This window comes from Homalodisca vitripennis, chromosome 1 (assembly GCF_021130785.1).
Source record: "Homalodisca vitripennis isolate AUS2020 chromosome 1, UT_GWSS_2.1, whole genome shotgun sequence".
Taxonomy (NCBI): domain Eukaryota; kingdom Metazoa; phylum Arthropoda; class Insecta; order Hemiptera; family Cicadellidae; genus Homalodisca; species Homalodisca vitripennis.
The window spans coordinates 165,721,109-165,748,232 of NC_060207.1; the positions used below are offsets into that span (position 1 = coordinate 165,721,109).

The 27,124-nt window shown below is 32.8% G+C and overlaps 1 protein-coding gene across 1 annotated transcript; it reads left to right on the plus strand.

Moving 5' to 3' along the window:
* The first annotated feature begins 2,027 nt into the window (after nt 1–2,027).
* On the plus strand, nt 2,028–15,248 carry LOC124352666 (prokineticin-1-like). Its single transcript, XM_046802246.1, has 3 exons — nt 2,028–2,091; nt 7,630–7,788; nt 14,807–15,248. Exons 1-3 carry the CDS (start codon nt 2,040–2,042, stop codon nt 15,046–15,048), a joined length of 453 nt encoding a protein of 150 aa, XP_046658202.1. The 5' UTR covers nt 2,028–2,039; the 3' UTR covers nt 15,049–15,248.
* The last annotated feature ends 11,876 nt before the right edge of the window (nt 15,249–27,124 follow it).

Below are 27,124 nucleotides of genomic sequence, written 5' to 3' on the forward strand. Positions count from 1 at the left end.
ACTTTTATATCCATAAACCTCTTTAAATTTCAAAAACAAATTACTGATTTCATTAACAAAGTCAGTCATGTCCAATTTTTTTATAAAAGCAAAATATTGAATATTATATAGTGAAATTGTTTTATACATCCGGAAAATATTACTTGTTCTAAATTACACTTATAAATTATTTTTATTTCCAGATAAAAATAATAATACTAAAACATATATTACTGTAACAATCTCTTTTTATTATTTTTGACCGAGAGACGGGTTTAATAGCCGAAACATTACCCTCAACTATGTTTGTAGAAAGACAAAAACATTTATTTACTCGGTAGAGTCATCATTGATGTTAAAATAATATTTTAACAAAGCACATGGCTTTTTATGATTGGTCATGTGTTTGTATAGTGTTTTACTTATCCTTTACAAATAAATGGGTCTTTTTATAAGATTTACTTGTTTTTTGCTACTAATTATATTATAAAGTACTTCACATGAAATAAACCTGTAAACCAAGCCTATAAGTACTAATAAAATGTTTGCAAATACATATTTATTTTATAAACAGATTTGAAAGACAAAATAAGTTTTTCAAACCGAGGAAATAAATGTTTACCTTTTCTAAAAGCCTGGTTCACATCGAAACCGGTTGTTGGCTATGAATAAGTAAACAGGGGATATTAAGATGAAATTATGTAACAGGGTTTAAAAGATTCAGAGGATTATAAACATAAACAAATAAGTTCTAATAACAAACTATTAATGACGTATATACTCTAATTTAAATTTGTATTCTGTTTGAAATTATGAAAAACTCAGACTTAAAATTTAGTTCTTTACAAACAAAGTATGTCTAAGTTGAGCTGTTATTATAATTTTATTAAATAAGAGTAGGCTGAGAGTGTGGGCATTTTCATCAAAACATTCTCAGCATCCCATGTAGTGTCTTTAATGAAAGTCCCTTGTGAATTGTAAACAGCTTCGGGGATACGCACAGCGAATGAAGTTATGTTAGAGTTGTGGGCCACCGATACAGACACGTTCTTTGGAATAAATAATTTGTTTGATTATGAATAAAAATAATTAAAAGAAACAAATGAACATCCAACAATCGAAATGAACTATTAATGTGTTTGTAAAGTAAACACTTCGACAACAATTTTTAGTAAATATATATTTCTGATTTATTTGTTACAACTCCAATTACTTTTACATGCCTTTACGATTATATTTACATAATTATCTACAATAAAAAAATAAAAATAATAGATAGTTGAATTAAATTGATAAAGAGTAAATAACTTTCAACTAATAAAATTATAAAACACCACATTCGACTACAAATCTACTTGACTTATAGTTACAGGAACTGACGATCTTTAAAATATCTCAACTCATCGCGCCGTGGGGTAGTCTACATTTTATAATTACCTTTGAAATAATAACAAAGTACTTCATTCGATACCAAATCTACTGGTAGTTACAGGAACTGACGATGTTAACAATACCTCATTCATCGCGTCGTGGGGTAGTCTACATTTTATAATTACCTTTGAAATAATAACAAAGTACTTCATTCGACACCAAATCTACTGGTAGTTACAGGAACTGACGATGTTAACAATACCTCAATTCATCGCGTCGTGGGGTAGTCTACATTTTACAATTACCTTTGAAATAATAACAAAGTACTTCATTCGATACCAAATCTACTGGTAGTTACAGGAACTGACGATGTTAACAATATCTCAACTCATTGCGTCGTGGGGTAGTCTACATTTTATAATTACCTTTGAAATAATAACAAAGTACTTCATTCGACACCAAATCTACTGGTAGTTACAGGAACTGACGATGTTAACAATACCTCAACTCATCGCGTCGTGGTGTAGGCAAACACATTTTCTAATTTACCTATCTCTTACGATCCATTGTATTCAAGTGCTATCAATGTCTTGTTAAACTTCTGATATGAGTGTGTATGACTGAAAATGAAATACATATTCAGAGGATTTGAATTTCTGAAGTGTGATAAGTGTTACGCCAAAGTATATATGGGTGTTCGTGACCATCAACCATTACATATTACTAGAGCGGATCTTAGAGGTAAGGAATATATTCTTGTCCGTTTTTATGCGTCATATTTTAGTCAAATCGATTCCTTGTAATATTTACGTTTTTCAATAGTTATAGTTCTACAAAAGTATTGTCATTAAATATAAACCTATTAACCTAGCTTATACGTTACGATACAAGTGCGTTCAAAAATATATTTCTATGATAATAAAAATATTAAGAAATGATCGAAGAGTCCCGGCGGAGCAAGGACTTTTTGTGATTCAATGTTTATTGAAATTAAATTCGGCCATTGCCATTTATACAAATGTAATTTATATATATATATATATATATATATATATATATATATATATATATATATATATATATATATATATATATATATATATATATATATATATATATATACATATATATATATATATATATATATATTAATAATGTTTTTTTTTAAATTATTATACTTTAATGCCAAAGTATAAGCAAGGCCAAATACAAACCATAAGATCATTTTCAAATGAGACTATTCCTGATTAATTTTCCTTTTGCATATCGAAGACATAGCACAATGAATTTAACTTGCACCTGATTAACTTTGATGTTGTCCCTTCCTATATCATGTGTCATTTATATATATATATATATATATATATATATATATATATATATATCTTATACTATTTATATATTGCTTATACTTTGGCATTGAAGTGTATAACAGAAATACTCTTAGGTACGTCTGTATACTGTCTACTCTGTGGTGTACAGTTTAACTGTGAGGACGTAACAAGTACTAGATTACTAGCTGATATAAAAACATTGTTATGGCGTTCTAGTTTAAATTCACACTTTTTCGTGCCACCAAGTGGCTATTTTCTGTATTACTTTTGTACTACACACATTTACAACTATGCCATCAGCCAACCACTTTACTTCAAGACGTTTACTACCAGAATTCAAATTGCGCCCACTTTTTACATAATGCTTTGGTTGGATAAAGAGGTTAATATGAATATAGGGTACATCATGACAATGGGTTAATTGAATCAGTAACCTAATTGTTTAATCCAGTACTGAATGAACTGATATACTCTAACTAGCATAGGGATCTCTATTATAGTGATTCTCGTTGTGGACGTTCTAAACAGTTCAGATAACTGGATTTTAATATGAAAACAATGAGTAGATGTTGCATCATTAGTACTTTCATTGAGTACCATGTAGTTAGTCTCATTCAAACTCTGATAATGAGTTCCACCCTCGACGTAGAACTGGTGCTGTGGGCAAGAGACTGCCCTATTGTAGAGAGGCCATATCTGCAGCATGTGCAAGGTTGAGGGCGGATATGGAATCTCAGTGGTAGAATATGTCCGCAACTCGCTGGTATGTGCATACCTTCCTCGTTACTATGTCTATTATTCACCGGTACGAGGACCCACACATACTCCGACACCCTTAACTACTTATGCAGTACCACAGATTCACTCATTAATTTTAAAATATGGTTTTGTGAAGGATAAAGAAGAAGGACGTAAGGAGGAGTGCTTATATACTTGAAAAAATAAGCTTTTATATCATCATCATTCAATCGCTTAATCGTATTAACTTTAGACATAATAGTAATCTTTTTTGATGGTCTGTATAGAGGTTTTTCCTTCGTATTCTACTTTTACTGTCCCTCAGCTTGCTATACTCGTCAAGCTGAATCCCCGTCCGCATTTTGTCTCTTGGGTGCATTAACCTCTCCCATTCCACTGCTAATTCCACAGCCACATTTAAATTGTCTTTTCTGTCCAGAACTACAACTCAGTTCGGCTTTCACACTTTCGGTCAAATTAGCCAGTATGAGAAGCATTATCTGACATTCATTTTACTGTATCTGTGTAATGCTGATGTAATAATTTAGTCTAATATCGGATTTTATGGCAATTATCTAGAATGTATTTCACTGCGGAGAGTACCAATCAATAAGTGACAAATTTTCTGCCAAGATGTCACCATATGTCTTGGTTTTTGGAGACAACCGCTGAGTTGCAGACAGAATCTACACCGCCAATGAACTTCGGAGGTCTCCAGCAAGCCAAACAACGTAGAAACGACATGGGAGCTGCCAGGGTGTCGGCAATGGAGCATATTGAATTACTTTCAGCCGCGGATTCACGACGAAGTGTCCGAGGAGCGCTTTGAGGTTCTACTTAGTGTATCCGTAATCACTGGGTGAGAGCATTGCAGGCATCTCTGCGTTGGTCTTCAACGTGACTCCACAATTCCACGTCTCTAAGCAATACCTCCATTTTAAGAGTGTAACTTTTTATATATTTGTGGTTGTTGTAGGTGATATAGTGCTTGCCTGATTTTGAGCGTTCAATACTTGAAAAGATGTAATGTTTAATATAGTTAATAATCATCATCATTTAATAAAGTGTTTTATATGAGACTGGTGCGATGTATGAACAACGCCTATAAGAGAGTCTTGTAAACTAAAAAAAAATCAACTCGTCAAACACTGAACCTACTTTTAACTCTCCTCTTATCTCGTACATAGCGCAAGTAGATCTCTTGGCCGCTCTTCTTGGCTCAGCTGTACCAATTACCCGTGGAATCAGCCTGGTCATGCGCGAACAAGTTGCGTTGGTTCAGCTTATATTATTAATTGTTGTAAACTTTGCCGGTAGATTAGTTAATCTTTACTTGAGAGATCTTAACCTCTAAAGAGCAATCACTTTAGAATATTCTAAATATCTGAATAACTTGATACCAGATCTCAGATTTCCATATTCTTGCCCCTAGGGTGCGAAAGCAAAATTTACCCTCTGTAGTAATGATATGTAAATATAGACATTGATATGTCGAGTGATGCATACATTTTAGTTATAAATAAAACAAAGAAATCCCACCTTCACAAGTAATGGGCCAGGAATTCCAACCGATCCAAAAAGACATGTTTACAAAAATACATGGAAAGCTATTGCTCATGGTCACTTTAATGTATTTAACTTTATGAAAGCAATTTACATAAACACGAGAAAATGAGATTCCCTTTAATTCACTCTGTATTTAAACGTATAATTACAAAATTACTTTGTAACAGTTTAGCTTTAAAGTTCAAAACTTTACAATTCGCCAAATTTCAAAATTCTGTAAATACTTCTTTTAGTACTTTTTTATTGTACATTTTTAGAACTTACGAATGGCACATCATGTAACTACTATGTGACAGCATAGTTTCACATTCGTTCATTTAATTTAGTAGATAACTACATTTGAACAATTGTAAAATTAAACCGCAAGTAAATATTTTCGACAATTCACTCACTATACTGTGTACAACAAATTAAAGATGTGCGGTTGGTATCAAGACGCTGCTTATATAACTATACATAGCGCAGGGGTTCCCAAACTTTTTACATCTTTGGCTCCCTTAAAGAACAGATAACTTCCGGCGGCTTGGCGCCAGCCGTCTTTAAAACGAAGCAATATGTGTCTCAACACAAGTATTGTATACACCAAATGAAAATTTATAGGTGATTTATTACATTACAAGACACTTTAACAATGTTTATTAATAAACGAAGTTATAAAGTTTTTAATATTTGAGAAAAGTAAATTATTTACTGTTACAGAAATAATGAATGAAAGACTGAACATAACTTTTACTCATTAATAAAATTTGTTTTAAAACACATCCACATAATGTTGAACTTTCCACCGCATTAGATAGGGTGAACTTACTAACAATACAATGAAACATTGTAGTTAAACATTTTCGATTTTCAATTCAAACTCATACCTTTATTTTCAGTATTTACGTGGAGTATTGATTTCACGTGAGTAGTGCCGCGCTTTTCCTCAGTTGTCGCAATTGATTAAGAAAACAAAAAAAAACCTTGTTTTAGTATATCTATAGGGCGCATGTACAAATGCTACTTATTACTTTAATGTTTCAATAATTCTGAGTGTAAAAAATTGGCATTACAAATGTAGCAGTTTTTCTCGGTTTCCGCCTTTACGCTGCGAAATTTTCAAAACTTCCTTATCGAGAACATAAGAGATAAGACGAATATTTTTTTGTTGAAATTCTCGTGTCAATCCGTTGTGTAGCTTTGAAGATTTGATGATGAGTCAGCCAATTTTATTTGGCTTCTATGTTTACAGATATGTTTAAAAAATTCTAAAGAAATTATACAATTTTTGAAAAAAGATACAATTATGTTCTTTGGAGTTAAATATGGAGTTTTAATGTCAGACTCAAATGAAACAAATATTATTAATTAGACTTAGATCATACAACATGAGATATACTCTTGAAACGGTTTCGCTGCAAGATAGATAGGATTTTGTCCGTTATTTTATTTCTTTTATATGGAAACAGCAAGATTATCCTATTGATACGTTGACATTAGTATACCTGCTACGATTGCGATGAAGTACTGTACGTACTCGGAGAGGACTGAGCACATTTTCCAGTTCATATTGAATGGTTTAGTTCAATCTGAGCGTAAATGGAAAACCAAAGCAAAGGGAAAATTCGGCTAGCACGATCCGCACTATCAATCTGAGATTTAACTGATCAAATCTTGCATAGAATTTTAAAAATGAGGAAAATTATGGGTAGGCTGGAACACATCAAATAGCAGAAAAAGGAGCAGGTTACCTGGTATATTTTAGGCAAACAGAACAGTTAAATTAAACCGCTCATTTGGTCTTTCGTCCTGGGCGAGTTTAGAAAAATTGTGTAATAATAATCATTTCATGTTAGAAATCGCATTACGTAAATACCTTTCTTCTCATATTACCCAATTCTCAGTAGAAAGTACCCAGTTTTTTCCATTATTACAGTTACACTATGATGAACGGTATATAGACAGAAATTTAATGAGGCAAGATAGTATTGCCTCAAGTAGAACGGGGAACATTGTATATAAACAAGGCGATTAAAAATCTTTATCTTGACTGATATTGCAAAATGAACATAAACAAAACTTTTAATGACTTAATAGCCTTCAGAATTGTGCTTATTAAAATTCGAGAGCAAATAAATTTGTACTAACATGACACCGATTAACTAAAAATATAAAATAATCGAATATTAATATTGATATGTATTTATTTATATTAGCTATATGTTAATGGAAAATAATAATAAATACAATAATTTTTGTTACTTTTAACACTCTTGGAGAAGCTCACGACGGGCTTTTTTTTAAATGATAAGTTAGAAAAATTAATTTTTAGGACATTTAATATTGAATGTAATTTAACAGTTAAACCCATATTGTAGGCTAAATTAAAGAAAACTCTAAGACAATTTATTTAAGAATAAAGTAAATTTTCTTTTTAAAATTTTGTTCGATTACTTATTTATAATTTCTAAGGTGTTCGTTATTGAATGCCATTTAACATTTAAACTCGTATTGAAGGCTAAACTAAAGGAAACTCAAACTTAATTTATTAAAGAATGAAGTAAATTTTCTTTTTAAACTTTAGTTCAATTACTTAATCTATTATTTATTAAAAGGAACATCTCATAAGATTCTTAGTTCAATTTTGTAAATTTCCTGGCAGATAAGACGACAAAAACTCCATCAGACTCCAGAATGGTGAAGACTCCAGTTTCAGTGGTGACCAGTCTGTTGGTGCTGCTGTCTGTTGTGGCCGTGTCACACTGCATCTCCGAGTGTCGTTCTGACCACGACTGTCACCCTTCAGAGTGTTGCGTCTTTGGTCAGTTGAGTCGATATTAATCCTTTAATAGTTAATTAGAATACATTTTAGTAGTTGTGTAGTAAACAAAATGGATCTGTTTAATTAACAAAGAAACAGAATTTAACATCAAACATTTGTTGATTTATACAGAACGTTTAACGAATGTGGGGGAAACACCTCTGTACATGATTAAATGGGTTAAAACAAACAAGATACTGTAGTCCCTTTCATCGTATAATTATATACCCTACCTTTCCACCGTTTTAATTTTGCTTCTATTGGGTATTCTCGTGAAAATCATTAAGTTTAAGAAGTTTAACCTACTTCGATAACAGTCGTTGGCAAATAGTTAAAACATTTACCAATCTCAAAATTTCAGCCTTTTTAAAATAGTTCATGATTTTTTCGGGAGAAAAAGATATCGTGTAATACAAAAAAAAAATCAAAAATATCTCGTAAATAATAAGAATTGTATTTTTTTATCGTATTATAAGTAATTACAATGCAATGTTGTACTTTAATTTGTAAATAATTAGTAGATTTAGGTGTGATAGACATTACAAAACAAACTATACATATCTCTCTTATACCACATTTTAAATTAAATTACAATTGTTGTACTTCGATATTTGATCAAATTCAAAGTCAACTTATTGCTACAATAATTTTATACAAAATTAAACACGTTTTAAAATTTACAGTTTTTCAAGTAATTAGTATTCAAATGCAACACAAGAGTTCGTATTTAGAAAGGTATATATTACCCGCAAACCTGAAAACACGCGTTGGTACTGTGTACTCCGCATCAATATGGCGTGGGATTACAAATATCCCAGTTGGTTTGATCAGTATGGTAATTTTCCCTAACGAGTACTGAGGGAAGAAGAACATTTTTTAATGTACTTGGAATATAAAATGTGATTGTAAGAGTCTGATTCTGTTATAAATATATAACCTAGTGTGAGAGTGTGTTAAAATGGTGTGATGTAATCCTGTGATTAAAAGAGCTAGATTAAAAATTTTAACACCTGTCTTAGATAAGGTAGCATAATAAAAATGTGAATGAAACTAACATTAATTTTAATTGGCGTTTCCTCCTGCATTCTTGGTCTCAGAAGCGAACTTATCTTTGTTACCTTATTGAAGAGTCTACATTATTCATTAACAGTTCTAGTAGCACAGGATACCAAATAAAGGCTATATTATTCGCAAATGAAACAAGTTATCTAATAGTAGAGCTGGAAAGCTAGTTCTTAAGGGGAGTCTGTACCTTTTTGGACCAAAAATAGGTTTTTTGTTTTTTATCAGAAAACATTCTCCAATTCTTTGTGTTTAAGATTATATATAACACTTTATAGTTGTAAAATTCTGTTACTGTAAAAAAATTAAACAAATAGCTCTGCGCAACATTTTGCTTGGATTCAGTGCTGGGTCAGAAGCTGTGGATTAGCACTGAAGTTTGTGTTTAGAATATACTTTGTTGTAGTGTACAAACAGTTGATTGTTCTTAATTTATTTACTTTGTTTTGTTGGCAATCCTACTTTATGTTTAGACAACACAGCTGAAGTCTGTCTGCTTTGATTGTAGTTTGTTATTGTTTTGTTTGGTGTCAGTGTTGTGAAAGTGTTTTGATTTATTTCTCGTCTAAATAGTGCTTCATTGACAAAAAAAATGCCTAGAGTTAGAAAATGTAATTCAAAATATCGAATCACAGGCAACCAACACAAAGGAAAAGGTCCAACACTAATAAGATTGTGAATGAAAGTGGCACTCAAAGTCCTAGGCCTACCACTAACCTCTCATCCAGCTCCAAGAAAATAAATAACTCTAACCTACCAAAAGGTTTTGTAAGTAGTGACATGAATGTAAATATAGAACTAATTTCAGAGTTTGTACAGTTAAATTGTAAATGTAAGCAGTGTGACAAAACAAACAGTCTTCAAATAAATGTTGACTGCGCACATCCATACTCGGTAATAATTCCTGATTAGGCGGTCTGTCGGTCATCATCATTAATAATCTGCAACACATCCCAGTACAGAAGCTTCGGTACAGCTTCGTCATGTGCATAATCTCCCGTATAAAATTCTAGGTTGTTGTGAAATCGTAAACTTAGGAATACCCGTGAATACGTATTACAGTCTAGCTGTAATTAGCTATTGGCCATACATTGGCACAAGGTAAAATGAATAGTAGTAGAATACAACAGAGCGAAATGTTTATATGAAATATGTTGTAAGAACAATTAGACCACAAGTTGCAGGTACCTTCTCGCCTGGAAGCTTTTTTCTGTGGGTGGTAAAATAGTTTAATCGTATGTATTAGAAGATTACGCATTTTAATACATTTATTCAATTTTACATTTAGTTACTCAAGTAGCCTCATATTATAAAACTGTAATCCGTGTTAGTAATGTAGATGCTTGACAGTAAACAGATGACGATTACCAACTCATCATGTATGGGTGTATTATACGTCAATGGCACCAGCATACGATACGTTGGCGCATTCTCCTGAAAGAAAAACAGTTTTATATGTTATATATTGCACTGGAGATTAATAATTAGAGAAGTTTTTGAGTTAGAGTTATATCATATATGCATTAATATTAAATACTTATCACTAATCTCTCCACAAATCACTTTTATTTCAAAATCGATAATTGATTATGAGATAAAGCCTTATATATGGAATTTATCTTAGTAAATTAAAATAACTCAGCAACTTATTCTAGAAATAAAAATAAAACGTTTTTCTTCTGTAAAGCCTGCATCCTCCAAATCACGAGAATCAATGTCTTCCAAATACAGCCACAGACGTTGTAAACTATTCAATATTTAACATGTTTATTATGTGATTGTTGAAATTAGTAACTATGGTTATTAAACATTCAGCAAACTACCATTCAAAATTCAAATTGTTAGCGTGACACGTAAATAAAAGTATTTGAAACATCCACTGGAGGAGAACGACCACAGTTCACAAGAAATATACTACACCTATACATGTTATCTCCGGGTCTAAGGTATTTTTTTCAATATTTTGTACATTTGGAAATCGGGCGGCCGGAAACTACCATGGCCCGAAAATCCCAGTTGATGAAGAAGAATTAAAACTGACACCAGCAGTCTAAATGTCAGTGAGCGGCCGGGAACTCTACCCATGGCCCCAAAATTTCCAGTTGATGAAGAAGAATTAAAACTGACACCAACAGTCTAAATGTCAGTGAGCGGCCGGGAACTCTACCCATGGCCCCGAAATTTCCAGTTGATGAAGAAGAATTAAAACTGACACCAACAGTCTAAATGTCAGTGAGCGGCCGGGAACTCTACCCATGGCCCCGAAATTTCCAGTTGATGAAGAAGAATTAAAACTGACACCAACAGTCTAAACGTCATTGAGCGGCCGGGAACTCTACCCATGGCCCCGAAATTTCCAGTTTATGAAGAAGAACTGTAACTGACACTAACACTCCAAATCAGTCATCGGGCCCGGACTTCAATGAAAGCACCAGAACTCATATAAATAACAAATTACATGTCAAACAATGTTTTCCCCAGTGTTAACTTTTGAATAACCCTCTAAAACTTTGGTGATTTACTGTTTATAACTGATTATTTCAAATTTTGTAATATATTAGTTGTCTCAAGTATTGCCTGTACTTGGGGGGTGGTGGAGGGTAAATCTGAAATAAAAATGTTGATATTATTTATTTTTATTATTTACAACACTCATGAAACTAAAAATAATATAACTAAATTTAATGAACTATAAATGAAAATTTAATGAATTAAAAATTAAAATATTACTGTAAATAGTTTATTTAAATTTAACACTCATATTTTTATATTCTGGCTAAGTCTGATTATTACTAATGGATACGTAACAGTTTGTTAAATCGTGTAAATATAACACTTACATTTACATCCAAAACCCTTAGTATGTGTATGAGTGTGTGTAATACGTTAAATTCAGGTAACAGAGTCCTCAGTTGCTCAGCATTTAAAAATTACACAAAAACCCGTTGTATATCTGACGGACGAAATTGCTGGTGGAATATTCCTACACAGAGTACGTAGTTTAAAACTTTAATTTAAATAAACTAGTTGATTCTTGTTGTAAATTACCCGAAACGGATTACATCTAATAAACAGATACCATACGCCTAAAACTGCGTTTATTTAGAGGTGAAGTTAGGAGGATGCGATTTTCTTAGCGACAAGTAAAATCTAGTGATTATTTATATTAACTTACTGAAAAAGAAACCACCTTCAGTGCAAAAATTAAATCTTCGTCGATATAGCGGAATATAACAGACAATTAATCGCATACATTTTAATTTATTTACATACCATGACACCATGTATTCTATTGTTATTGGTAACCGATAAAGAAATAGAAAAGTGGTGATGCCGCGATTTCTCAATCAGGAAGAGAATATGGGTCAACAACACATATCTATGTAGGAGGTTGGAAGTTCAATACCAGCAGTGTATTTATTACCCTGGCGCTTGGTCTTCAAAATAGTCCAACAAGAAAGACTGCTATGTATCTGTGTAGCATTGAGGTCACGTCATCGTTATTGTGGATTCTGTTAGGTACGGCGTCAGTATGACAAAGCGTAATAATTTATAAGTAAGTAATAACATTTAGTTTTATCATATACGTTTTTTGCCGAATGTTAAAACAGATCCTTAAGTAATATTTCAAATTTGGTTTAGCACATAGGCTAATCCTGAAATGTAACAATTGTGACTTTGAAGCATATAAAATTACCTCCAAAATTATTAGAAATACATATGAGGTGAACACACGGTATGTTTATGGCCTAAGGTCTATTGGCAAAGGATTGGAATCAGGAAAATTATTTTCTGCTGTAATGAATATAGCACCGCCTTGCACTAGAAGTAGGAAATATACTAAGTCCTTGCTTAGAGCCGCTACTGAAGTAGGTGATGCTTCCACTAGAAATGCCGCATGTGAATCTATACGAGAAAATGATGGAAACAGTGACATAGCTGCCTGCTTTGACGGTAAGTGGCTAAAGCGAGGCCATACCTCGATGAACGGGGTGGTAACGGTGACTGCATTTGATACTGGGAAAGTACTAGACTTTGAATGTCTATCAAAGTTTTGTACTGCCTGTGTGCAAAAATCTAGTAGGCCTCAACAAAAACAGACATTACATAAAGAATCAGGTCTTTGCTGCTGTAATTATGCTGGTTCTAGTGGCGGAATGGAGGTTGCTGGAGCTAAAGCTTTATTTCCTCGTTCAGAGGAAAAACTTCGCCTTCGCTATACACGATATTTAGGGGACGGCGATTCCAAGGGGTTTGCTGCAGTACTGGAAGATAGGCCATATGGAAATGATGTACAGATTGTAAATTAGAATGTGTAGGCCACGTTCAAAAGAAAGTAGGCACAAGATTGAGACGGTTGAAGGCTGAAACAAAAAAAAACTAAGTTAGCTGACGGCTTGGCAGAAAAGGACGGTTAACTAATACTGAAATAGATCAAGTCCATAAGAAATAATACTCATGATGTGGGAGCCATGGAAAATGCTATTTGGGCTATATACTACCACAGAATTTCAAGTGACGATAAACCGCAGCATGAACGTTGTCCTCTTGGACCTGAGTCATGGTGCAAATACAACAAGGCTAAGGCTTTGAAAACTTACTACACCCATGACCATGTAATTCCTGTTCCTGTTATGAAGGCTATAGAGCCTGTTTTTAAGGACTTGTCAAAAAAAGAATTATTAGAAAGGTGCACACATGGAAAGACTCAAAACCCGAATGAGAGTTTTAATAGTACCATCTGGCAAAGAATTCCAAAAACTGTTTTTGTTGGCTTGGAGACTCTTAAACTTGGAGTCACTGATGCTGTGATATGTTTCAATGATGGCTCAAAGGCAAAATGTAATGTCTTAGAAAGACTTGGTTTAGATCCTGGTAAGTTCATGACTGACGGCTTGAATAAGTACGATGAACACAGGGTTCGGAAGGCAGAAATTGAGGCAAAAGAACAAAACAAGAAAAAAAGGAAGATGAGAAGACTTACAAAGAGAAAGAAGGAAGATGAGGAGGAGACTTACTGTGCAGGAGGATTTTAATAAGACAAACATAGTTTAAATATTGTATATATCAAACTTTAAGTGCGATTTACCGACATTTGTGTTTTTTTAAGTTAAGCTACGCTTTACAAAAAAACTATAAGAGATAACAACATGAAATTTGGCACAGATGTACTTCACAATATGGTAAGTAGTGCTTGATACTTATTTTCTTCATAAACTAAGTTATGGTTTAATATTTTTAGTATAAACTTAATAAAACAGGGTTTAAAAAATTTCATAGTTAGAATTTTTTTTATAAAATAAGTAAAAATCAAAAATCAAATTTTGACCATCAGGACATGAAATCTAAGTTATAAAGAGCATTTTGTAAAAATTTCATTTCAATTGTTAAATAGATAAGTGAACAAAGCGTACCTAAAAGAGTAAAATAACATTGTGGAGTAAAAAGGTAGAGACACCCCTTAAGATTACATTGGTAAATCAATAATCACTTTAGAATAAGAATGGCTATTTAAATGTTCAGTTTAGCTCCAGTTCACCTTTTTTTTATTGCAGCGTCTGGTATCTGACGCTGTCTCACACTTGACTTCTGGAATCTGGAGTCATGTTCGTATGAAAAGATTCAAGGAAATTCGGCGAAGAAGCTCAAAACGAACCTTTACATCTTTTAGACATCAAAGACACCTATAAATAGGTGAAGTGTCAGTCTCATTGTCTCCCCCAGGAGCACGATTGAGATACCAGATGCGGCAATAAAAGGAATGCGAACTAGAGTTAAACTCAAGACCCTTAATTTTATTTTCTGACCTGATGTGTTATAGTTTTTGTTTCTGTTAAAGTCACAAGCTATAATAATTATACATTAATGCATAAAGTATAAGTCCTTTAGTTGTTTTATTTTTTAAGAATATATTATTGAAAATGACTGTAAAACGTGTTCATTGTTCTGTGTCCAGCGACTGGAAAGTTTGGAGGGACGTCCTGTGGGTCCCGAGGCCGCCAGTACGACCAGTGTCGTCCTACGGAGAGTGAGCCACACAACGTGACAGTGAGCGACCCTGGCAGTTCAACGGTCTCGGGCTCCGCTCACTATCACCTGTGCCCCTGCCTGCCTGGACTCGTCTGTGATCCTGACTTGGGGTTCTGCAAACGTGGACTGCCACCGGGTAGCGAGTCTCACCCTGCTCAGCAGCACTGATCCACTTTTGTCACTTGAGCAGTACTTTTTATTTATTTCATCAGATCTGCAAACACACACTTATTTGAAACTGTATGAAAGTAAAAGAAAGATCCACTCAAATGTTTATAAGTTTCAGACCTTTAACATTTCTGTGATTTTTAGTACATGGCCTACGTGTTTCTTATATTAATTTACGTCCAATAAAAATTTTAAATTTATTCTTTTGTATTATTCACCTCTTAGCTTGTGACTCTATTGTAATTTTTTGACCACATATATAAGCATATCATGCAATGGTGAAAATAATTTAATTCAGTTATATTATTTATATACATTTATTTTGTCTGCCAAACAATGTAAACAAACAATTAGTCTTATATAAGTATAGACTCTTATAAATAAATATTATTCGCTACAGATGCTATAGGCGAGAACGGCTGGACCAATTCGGCTAGATTCCTTTTCCAAAGATATCATTAATGGCAATCTGTATAAACTCATTATAATTCCTCACATTTTTTAACATAAGAGAGGTTCAATGCAATATAATTTGATTTAAAACATAGCTGAAAGCTACCTAAATACTATACATGTGTAAAAGTGTTTTACGCTCACATCAAACAAAAATGTAACTTAAAATCTAAGATATATAACATGATCAGCAAGAGAGGAGGAATTTTTATTTCAACAAACATAAACTAATTGTTTATTTATCATCGTGACAATTATTGTTACAAAATAATCAAATATAGGCTACAACAAAGAGTTTATGAGGGCATTTACTTGGAAAGTTCACGCCCTCAACGTTTGAACCTCTGCACTTGAAATAATGCCATTACTTGCTTTTATCTCATTGTTCTTGTCACTGCCAGTAGCTTTACTATATACGTTTTTAATGTATCATACAGCTCTTCTATTTAACTTTCTCTTTGTCTACAGGTAATAATCTCAATGTGATGAACAACTTTTAGCTAAACGTTAGGAAAGGCTATCACTCGAAGTGCAGAAAAAAGCCATTTCTGTCAGTATGTCTGTCCGCACGATATGTCGAGAACGAACTGATTTATATACTTGAAATTTAGCACGAGTATACAGTATATTTCTATAAGAGGAACATTGAATTCGATAATGGTGCATGTTACTTCATAAAATTTGGTTGAACGTTAGTGAACACATTTACATTTGTATTATACAGTAAGTAATCTTCATGGTAACTAAAAATCAAATATTAAACAAATTTGTAAGTAGATTGAGTACAATTATATGGTATTTTGACATGTATATAGTTAGTAATACTTTCGTACATTATACTGAGTCTATCGATAGTAAGCGCTCTTTATATAGAAAAGAAAGAACCTGATGATGTATGTTTCTGCATTTGATTTTACTGAGGGCTATCAAAGCCTATAACTCAGGTTGATGTCTCCAAAAAGAAAAATTAATTGAGCTATAAACTTTGAACTTTAACCATCACTTGGTACTTGGTTTAACTAAAGTTTTGGCAAAATTGTTCTATTGTCTGCCTGTAAGTTATTTGTCTGTGTGGAACGTGTAGAAAATGAGTTATGAATTTAAAATGTTATATGTAACATAGTTTAAATTTAGGCAATGTTGAATTTGATTGTAGGTATTTAGAAAGGTTTCACTTCTTTTGTATGAAACTTTATTTATATATAGACAAGAATGAATTTGATGAATTTTGCGTGTCTATTTAAGGGATAGGACTGAGCGTCATTATATTCCATCACTTAGTTAGGTGGTAGATCTCCTCTTCTATCTGCCTGGGTGGTAAAAATGTCTTTTTCTCATCATTCCTTGTCAGTATATCTGTCCGTAGGATATCGCGACCATAAAATCATTTTTGACCAAAGGATAATTTTTCAAACCAACGAGTGTATATATTTCCTCGATCAGGACAAGAAGGCAAGCCTCACTATGACCTCGGAAATACTTCAAAAAGGAAGTACATTATTAAAAATGGAAGTAGACGATTTTTTACTGAAGCGGACTTTTCAGAATAACGTATGTATTTTCTTGATCGGGGAGCAATGCAAACGCTACTGGGGTATAGAGTGTGAAATATGATTGATTTGAACCTAAAATTGTTCTTCACGTTTTCAACCTGAAAAAAGAGCCACTTGCAGTTTTGTTTAACTTTTGAACCTCTGAATACTGAAAGGTCTGTCTCCGATTCAAAATTAACATTGCATTCCGTGAAAGACTTTTGTACTTCATTGGTACTCGTATAAACTGTTTCACTCTCTAACTTCAGGCCCCCAAAATATCGCTTTTTAAATTTCAATTGCAATTATTCTGAAGTAGAACAGGGGACTGGAATATCTTCCAGTAGCCATTGCTTGTTTTCTGAAGTGTTTATTATTCAATTTCAATAGGATATGCCTATGACGTACTTGGCATTCAATAGGAAATCCCGTGCAAAGCCGAGGTAATTACTATTTGATTACGCATTTACACTTGAAAAAATAAAATTTTAATTATTGTAATATTCTTAGGGTTCTTGTTTCGGGTATCTTGTGCTCACTATGAAACGTTCGTCTATGTATATATGTATATATATATATATATATATATATATATATATATATATATATATATATATATACAGGGTGAATATAAAGTCAGGACCCCCCCCCTCTATTTTCTTCTATAGGTAATATAAGGAGATATCCTTTGGGTAGTGGTGCAATGTGGAAAGGAAGTTTCATTTTATGACATTGAAAATTCTTTTGGTCCCCCAAAAATGCGAAATTTTGGGGGCAACCCAAAAATTTCAAATGTAAACCCCTATCAAGTGACCCCTCATTTTAAAGAGCATGAAAAAACTTAAATAGTGGTGAAAACCAGAGATCGCTATCTCTTTTCCAACAACATAGCCAATAAAAATTGTAATTAAGTCTTTACACCTAAATTTATTTTGTTTTGGTACAGTTTCCATCTGCGTGGAAACAGCTTTATTGGTTGTTTGTGTTCTCAATGAGTGAGGCATGCAATGGATGAAGAATCCAATATTAGAAAGTAAATTGATAAGGAGTTTATTGTCAATGAGTGACTGGGCTTTCCCGGTTCGAAGTACAGTTAGTAAAAACTAGTCCATTTTTGCTTATTTTGAGAAAATCTCGTTCAAAGTTTTGATATTGTACAAAACGTACATTAATTGTAATTATTGCGTAATTTTCAGTAGGTTTGTTCTTGAGTTCAATAGCTACACCTGTCCACTAGTAAAATAAAATTATTTAAGTAATTTCATGATTTCTGGATATGCAATTTTGCAGTTAAAAACTTATCAAACTATAATTTCTCAACTTTTTGGGATAGGAATTTCCAGAAGGATGTAAAGTAAACAGAAACCATTTAAGACTATTTTTATTTATTTAAATATTGTGCACAAAAACCTTTCCCAGAAGAATATTTTTGCGCTTGCAATGTTTTTCCCACTTCTTTCAGCCATCGTCTCATTCCATATAGCACAATATACTTGCTTGGTTACACTGTAATCTGTCATATTGTACACATTCAACTTTCTTGTATAGAAAAATGAACTTATAGATGCTCTGGGACATGTAATGACATTCTCTAAGTCAGAAAGTAATACTTTCTTTATGATATTTTTTTTATTTCTCCAAATAAATCACTGGATGAATTACTTTCTAAATCACTCTGTGCCATTTTTTAATTTCAAAAATTAAGAAATATTCACATCAAAATCAACTGGACTATCATCAGTATACATAACCTCAATGTAAATAAATCGTCAGAACACAATAAGCAGTATGAGTCAGCTGATGCATTATTATTTATAATAGACAGTAGAGCTGACACCAACAGCTGATCATGTAGCTGGAACCAACGAACTATACTACTGGAACGCGCACTGCCCATAAGCAACATGTTGTGTTTTCCGGTCGCACACAGCTGTGCGTTACTGGTGTATCCATGGACTTGCAGGCGCTTAAAGTGGGCAAGAACTCACCGAGTTGAGCGGCGGTCAACGGGACGATACGGCATCACGCCTTTTCATGGCGAAAAACAAATCATTGTTTTTATTTGCATTGTTGGCAACTCTTCCTGTTTATTCCGTCAAAACGTCTGATCTGAGCAACTCAACTAGTTTGTTTTCCTTTTATTTGTCAATGTTAGTAATGTTTGTTATTTCGTGACATGGTGAAGAGTTTGCTCTGCACGTCCAGATGGACTAAAGGCAGCCACATTTCTGGTCACAAGTGTAAGTTCTTACTATATCAACCATATCATTATTTATTTTTAACTTCCAAAATAGTAATTTTCACCAATATTATGTTCTGTAATGCCAAATTATTAACTGGGTTATCCAAATAATTAAAAGTGCGGTAGGACTATTAATGAGTACATTAATAAGCTATCGTTTTTTAATCATGAATAATAATTATATAGTTGAATAAAACATGCTTATCACTCAATTATTTTATCCGCATTGATCCAAAATATCAATGTTGGTCGTTATAGCACTTATGAATGCATAAACTTATGTCATTGCTAAAAACAATATATACTGACCTACTTTACTTTATAATATGGGAACTTTGTGATTTTCAGCTACCTGTATTTTATTATTTGTTTGTTTGTTTTGGCTTTCGATTGAATGATGACAATTTACTAAAAAAGTGGATTACTGTGACAAAGAGAAAAAATTGTAAGCCAACAAAACATACTGTTTTATGCAGTAAACGTTTTACAGAACATGATTACCATTTAATTTTGCCTAACACTCTACGAAAATGTCTAAAAAATGAAGCAGTTCCAACAATTTTTTATATTCCATCTCATATACAACAGCCACTGGAGAAACGAAGGAGGATTATTGTCAGAAAGAAGTTGTTTTCAAGGGGCATTTAACTTATGACGAATTCACTGGAAGCCACGGGTTATTTTTAATTAAAACTGTATTTAAGCTATTTTTTTTTAATAATATCTCATCACATCGCAAAACAGAAAACTTTTGACATTACAATAATACCCAACTTAGGAATAAAGCAAAAGTTGTAAAAATAATTTTATTTTCTAACACGAAGATAAAGTATGTCATGTTTGTAAATTTTATGTAGTTTACTTTGAAATAAAATACTGTCGATAAAAATGTTGTTTTTTTTTACTTGGGAAATATTTTAATCTTCGTTTTACATCTTTTACAGACATCTTCGTTTCCAACTTTATAAGTAAAATACCAAGTCAAAATCTCAGTTATTTTGATATTGTACAAAAATCTGTCTTTAAACTAAGAATAAAAATCCACGGTAAAAATAAGTTATATTTAATATTTTACATTAATATTTGTAATAATAAATAAATGGTGGTATCTAACAATATTATTAAGTCTAGAAGTGATGTTAGATCATTACTATAATGCCTGCCATATGGGCGGAGTGACTTCTTGCCCATTTCCAGCGCCTGCAGTTTCGGAACGCAGCCCAGGATTTCTGCTCGGTTTCTCCGGCCCAGAGCGCGTTCCATTATTATAGTTCGTTGGCTGGAACATTGTCACTTTCGTATCTTTATTATTATGAAACATACGACAATGAGAGTTAGTGCATTAGAAAGAGAGTGTTTTAAATAGAATAATTGCAAAATAAACTCAATTTTCATAAAAATATTAGTTGGAACCTTGTCAAGCCAAGGTAGCTAGTAGTTATTATCTTAGTAGAACATTATTATCCAGTGGTATTGTGTGGTTACTGTTCCGTGAAGTATTTTGAGAAGGTTATATGTGTTTTAGTGTTATTACAATAATTTATTTAGATGCACTTTCGCATTGTGAGTTTTAAATAATATTATCTAACTAATACTGATTACGAGTAAAAATGGCACGTAGTCACGAAGATAAAGTAGAAATGATATTTTCTTTCGGGGCTTCGAATGAAAATTATCATGAGGCAGAAAGGCGGTTTAATTTGGCACATCCTGATAGACCTGTGACAAGGAAATACTTAAGAACTTTAGTAAATAAGTTCCGAGAATTTGGTTCCATCAAAGATGCCCCACGCTCAGGTCGGCCTCCTTTAGGTGGTGACAAACAGTTCGAAATTGTTGCACAATTTGTTGAAGATCCGCAGCAGTCCACCAGATTAGCAGCAAATCTTTGTGATGTTTCCCAAATGTCTGTGGTAAAGTTACTGAAAAAAAATAAATTTCACGCCTATAAAACTAAGCTTATCCATGAGTTAAACGAAGACGATCCAGACCGTCGTCTACAATTTTGTGAAGAAATGGAAGCACTAATTTCTGCTCATCCATTGTTTGTTCGAAACGTTGTGTTTAGTGATGAATGCAGTTTTTTCGTCAATGGAGATGTGAACAAACACAACTGCAGGTACTGGGACACAGAAAATCCCCATGTTTTCCGTGAATCTCGCACGCAGTACCCAGAAAAAGTTAATGTTTGGGCCGGGATTTTTGGGAATCACATTATAGGACCATTTTTTATTAATGGAAATCTCAATGGTCAACTGTATTTGGAAATGTTACAAGAATCAATTTTTCCTGCAATAAATACTGTTATTAGGGAGAATCAACATGAATTTGAAGAAGAACTCGTTCATTTCCAGCAAGATGGTGCCCCATCACATTATCATCGTGCTGTACGACATTTCCTGGGAACTCAGCTACGTGGTCAGTGGATTGGTAGGCGTGGTGTAATAGAATGGATTGCACGGTCTCCGGACCTTACACCCATGGACTTTTTTCTATGGGGTCACATAAAATCCGCAATTTACAAAACACCAGTAGCAAACATTGAAGATTTAAGAAACAGGATTATTAATTCTTGCAACCAAATACCACCTCAGACTTTCATAAACATCAGAGAGGCGTTCACCCTACGCTTGTCTCACTGCCAAATAGTAGGAGGGCTTCAGTTTGAACATTTGATTTGACTTCGTGACGTGGTGAGTTATTAAAATTGTTTTGGTAATACTGGCTATTATTTCGGATTAGGAAAGAGATAGCAATCTCTGGTTTTCACTACTATTTAAGTTTTTTCATGCTCTTTAAAATGAGGGGTCACTTGATAGGGGTTTACATTTGAAATGTTTGGGTTGCCCCCAAAATTTCGCATTTTTGGGGGACAAAAAAAATTTCAATATCATAAAATGAAACTTCCTTTCCATATTGCACCACTACCCAAAAGATATCTCCTTATATTACCTAGAGAAAAAAGTAGAGGGGGGGTCCTGACTTTATATTCACCCTGTACATTTCTTTTCAATAAACATTGAATCACAAAGAGTACTTTTTGTCCCGGCAGAGCAAGTACTTTTTGTGATTCGATGTTTATTGAAAAAATTATATTTAATTTTTTCACCCCTTCAGGGTGATTCATGAAGTTCTCCCCCCACTTCTACAGCACATTGTACTAGTAAAAATAATGAAAAAATGTTATATAAACATAGGTCCGAAAACGCTTCGTTAGCGAGTTACAGCTAGCGAAAGATTTCGCCTGAATTCCTGGGTAAAGAGTAAAATAAAGCCATACTGAACTTTTGGAAAGGTTAATTGAGTAAGAAATATCGTGGATTCTTGTGTATTTTTACCTGATAAAGCTAATAAAATAGGTTTCAGAACTGTACCTGTAGTAGTTTTTGAGGGATTCAGGGTTAAATGCAAAAAATTGGGGCACGAAACAATGTTTTTTTAAGTTTTATGTACAATAACTTTGTTAAATTGGTAATAAATACATAAAATCAACAAACATTAATTGTAGAGAATTTAATTCTGAGAAAATTGATATAATCAAAGTCTTAAATAAAACAGAAATAAGTACCAAAAACGATTTTATTCAGTATAATACATTACTAGCTGTAAAGAAATACCGTACGATATTTAGTTAAAATAAAACTATATGTGGACTGACTTTTAGTGTTAGTGTTTTAAACACATTGGGCTAATGTCCATGGTATGTGGAATGTTAATATTTTTATTCCAATCCCTGTAAATATGAAATATTGAAGGTTTATACAATTCAATATTCATTTAATTAAAATACTCAACATTTTTCTGAATATTATAAAATCGTCTACTTTCTTATTGTTTAAAGTGTAACTTTAGCCTAAATATAATTTTCATTTAATAATTTATATCGTTAACATATTCGTAATTACTGTGAGTGTGAGTGCTTGTATTAGGTGCCATTTTTATGATTATTATTTCTAAGTTATACGGACAAGAAATTTATTTTATAGAGAAGTTTTTTATTGTAAGGTAGTTTAGAAACTTTTAGACAATAATATTATGAAATAAAACATTTGAGGTACATTAATCATGATAGAATATCCTCGGATTTTTCAGTGGCTTTAAAATTTTTCAGTGAGCAGTTGAATGGACTGCCCTTTGACCTGTTGGCTCCAAAATCAATAGTGTTCTTGTTAATGCTCATCAATACAGTTATTGCACAGACATTTAGACAGATGGGCGGACGGACAGACAACGACACGATTGTAAAAAGGATCGTCTTTTGTCGCTCACATTGTTTTCCTCATTCGCGTATGGATTGTTTTTTAATTATTGCAAGAAAAGGAGTATCCTGTATTATCCCTCTAAGGTACGGTGAAAACAAAGCACCAGTAGTTTAAATTAATATGAATCATTCAACTGATCCGTAAACTATTCTGATTTTGTTCTTAGTTTTATTTTGCCTTAAAATAGAGTGGTTATGTACAAGATTTCTATAAGCAGTTACAAAAGAATAAATAAATCGGTCTTATAAGCACAATAGATAATAGTGCACTCAAATATCACAGAATACGCAGCATTTTAAACATCGTATATCTAAAACAGCAACGAATTCTTACATTCCTACTAAATCGAACCCATTGATAAATCGTGTTATACGAACAATACTTCGGTAACGAGAGTATCCTGCAGTCGTGACTGAGCAAATACAATAATATAGCGTCGTCATGGAGACTGCTCTCTTAGACTGCCATTCGATACTGTGAAGTGACTTCCGTTATCGGAACATCTCGGCAACAAAGTGACGCCAACTTTCAGGATGCGGCGATATTTTCCGTTTGGTAAACACTTCAACGTTCATCTCCACATTCTAGCTGATACTGATGAGTGTTGGCGGCAAAAACAAAAGAGTATGAATGGTCCCAAATTTGTATTATAACACATGATCTAATCAATGTCATGAGTTTTTTGTTGCTTACACACTTCATTGCATATTTATATTTAACGTATTAGCTAGATATTTGTATTTTAGTTAAGGTAAAATAGTTTTAAATGCAAGGCAATATAATGGCTATATTTTATACGACTATGTTTTTGCCGATAGCCTAGTAGTCTAAAATGTCGGCCTTTAAATCTGAGTTAGAGACAACGCAAGTTTAAATCTGTTCAATCTGTGTCCTTTGCACTTTTTATCAGTACCATCAACCTTGTGCTGTTTCGACTCTCCTCTTTATTTTTTTTATAAGATTCTCTCACATCCCAGTGACCCACGAGACGAATTGAATAGGACTTCACCCTAGGGATCACCCCTCTTTTAAAACACGTTAAAAATAGACTGCACGTATTACAAGAAGCCCATAACACCTCGAGACGCTTAACAGGCTTCGCTGAGATAAAATACAAAATTACAAGTATAGCTCATTCCATTATTGACAGATAGAACGACGACAGTCAACGGAAAAGAAATAATTGCATCCCCAGTAAAACAAAAGAGAAAGTGTGGCAGCCTATCGAGTGATTCCATGGTTGCATATGCAACATCATAGAATGTATTCTTGTTTATGTATAAATTAAGTTATATACTAAATTAAAATTATGCCGATGAAACTTCTCTCGAGATATCTTTCCATATAATACATTCGTCAAATTTAGTTTGTACATTTGTAATCACATTAGTCACGATTCCTCGCATTGATGTTAACCAGGTGACAGCCGTAAACGCTTTGTTTGAAATACAATTTACAACAGTTGGATAACTCATCGGTTGTTATGTCAACATTCTGAAAGCAAATAATTTCCTCTAATTAGAGGAATATCAAGGAAAACTCTTATCGTTAACTAAATTAATGGAATCTGAGTCCTCTTAGGAAATCTCACCGGTTTATTCCAGCCCTTACAACTTGCAACAATTATACAGAAGGATATACGGTGTATAAAATGGCCCGCCTTGTCATTTCAAAATTTTTAGTTTGTTTTTGCCCCAAAATTAAAGTTTGTTTGAGTGGACAAAATATTTCAAAATACGACTGTGTATGGGATTGTTGAAAAGTTTGTATAACTATTAAAAATCATTTGTGTTTTGATACAAAAATTAGTTTGGTCGTTACAGAAATACAGAACATTTCTACACGTTTTAGCCGCCATTTTGAAATGAAGAGAGATAGTTGAAGACTTTGTTTTTTAAAATACTTTGTACACAATACGCTTTAATTATCCACACCTTGGCCCACGTTTAAATTTAAAATCTCCTCCGCTAACATACCGCACGGGTGGGTCGATACAACCTGTTTATCTACAAATATCTAATTATTAATATTAGTTAGGCAATGCTTTTACGAAAGTAAGCATTATTAAAATTATAATTGCAAAGAAGTTTAAATTTGTTCACATATAAGTATTAAGTAGTAATGAACGATTTAGGCGATAAAGATGTTTTATAGAAGCGGGTAAGTAGATTTATACCAGGAATACATGTTTTCTTTATTGAAAAGTTTTGCCATTTGTGTTTGTTTTTATACATAGCAAACATATTTGAAAAAGTATAAAATATTTGTAACGTTTAATATGTTATTTCTAAATTAAGACTATATAACATAGATGGTATATTCCCTACTGAGAAGACAGGACAAATGATTTATTTCATTAACTCAAATCGAGGTTTCTTTTGACGTCCCTATTCTTATTCGAGAGATTCTAGATTCGTACGGTGAGGAACTACAGAGAACAGGAATTTAGCATATGATATTATCTGTTCTCATATAGGTTTGGGGACGTTTTCCTACTCAAACAAGTTTCCAAGGGCGATTTTATTTGAGACGTTGATTGGTGTGAGCCTATTACATTTTACAAATCAGTTATGTTGAATCAAAATCACCTGAGTGAAAAGACTATGTAATTTCTTATGAAAAGCAAAAAACGATTTGTTTAAGATCGCTGATTATTACTTTTGATTAGGATTTTTAATGAGAGCTATTACAGGTTTGAGACGTAGAGCTATGTGAGCCTATTACATTTTCTAAATCAGTTAAGTTAAATCAAGATCACCAGAATGAGGAGATGATATAATTTCCTATGAAAATCAAGCCAACAGCCTGACAAATATAAGCATATCATACACCATAACCACCAAGTTTTAAAGATTTCATAGTGACATTCTGAAATCGTGAAAAGATAAATTGATTCAACTAAAGTTCAACAGTATTCCAAGCGAGCAAGTATCAGTACTTATCCAGTTAATAGAACCATCAAGAAGCACTGCCTACTGAATTTACTCGGATCACATGTACCGATTCGTGTCGCAAATCACGGTAAGTTTCTCAGAGTGGCATAAAAGCTAAACGTGATAATGGCGTTCGAGCAGTTTTCTGGTGTTGCGTTCAATTTTAATGGTATTGAAAGATAAGCTGCTTTCATTAAAGTTTGTACAATGTTGTAAATAATAAAACATTGCTCATTTTTGGCGTATGGTGATATAAAACAACGCATAAATTACAACTATAAGAAATTCAAAATAAAGTTAATAAGTTGTATTATCTACCAAATATTCAATTGGTTATTAATTGAATAAATACAGACATAAATTGACTAAAATTACGTAAAAGACAAAAACTGTGTTTTCTGTTGTTTTATTTTTTATATTAACAAATAGACTTCATACAATACAAAGAATTAATAAAACATAGATCAATTTCAATTTCAAATTCCAAATGACGTACATTATTAAAATGCTTTATACAAGTAGATACAAAACGTTGTATGCTCAGTGTAATTTAAAAGATAATATTAAAGGCTGCTGTGATGTTGGTGAATAGATTGTTCTGAATCCTGCTATGGTTTTTAATTTCTATGTAAGGTTCTACAAGTTTGTATTATA

Excerpts from the sequence above, each read along its gene's own strand:
- LOC124352666 (XM_046802246.1), top strand. The coding sequence starts at position 2,040 with ATGGGTGTTCGTGACCATCAACCATTACATATTACTAGAGCGGATCTT. Across the intron at positions 2,092-7,629 it reads TACTAGAGCGGATCTTAGAG|ATAAGACGACAAAAACTCCA; the intron begins GTAAGGAATATA and ends ATTTCCTGGCAG. Across the intron at positions 7,789-14,806 it reads TTCAGAGTGTTGCGTCTTTG|CGACTGGAAAGTTTGGAGGG; the intron begins GTCAGTTGAGTC and ends TTCTGTGTCCAG.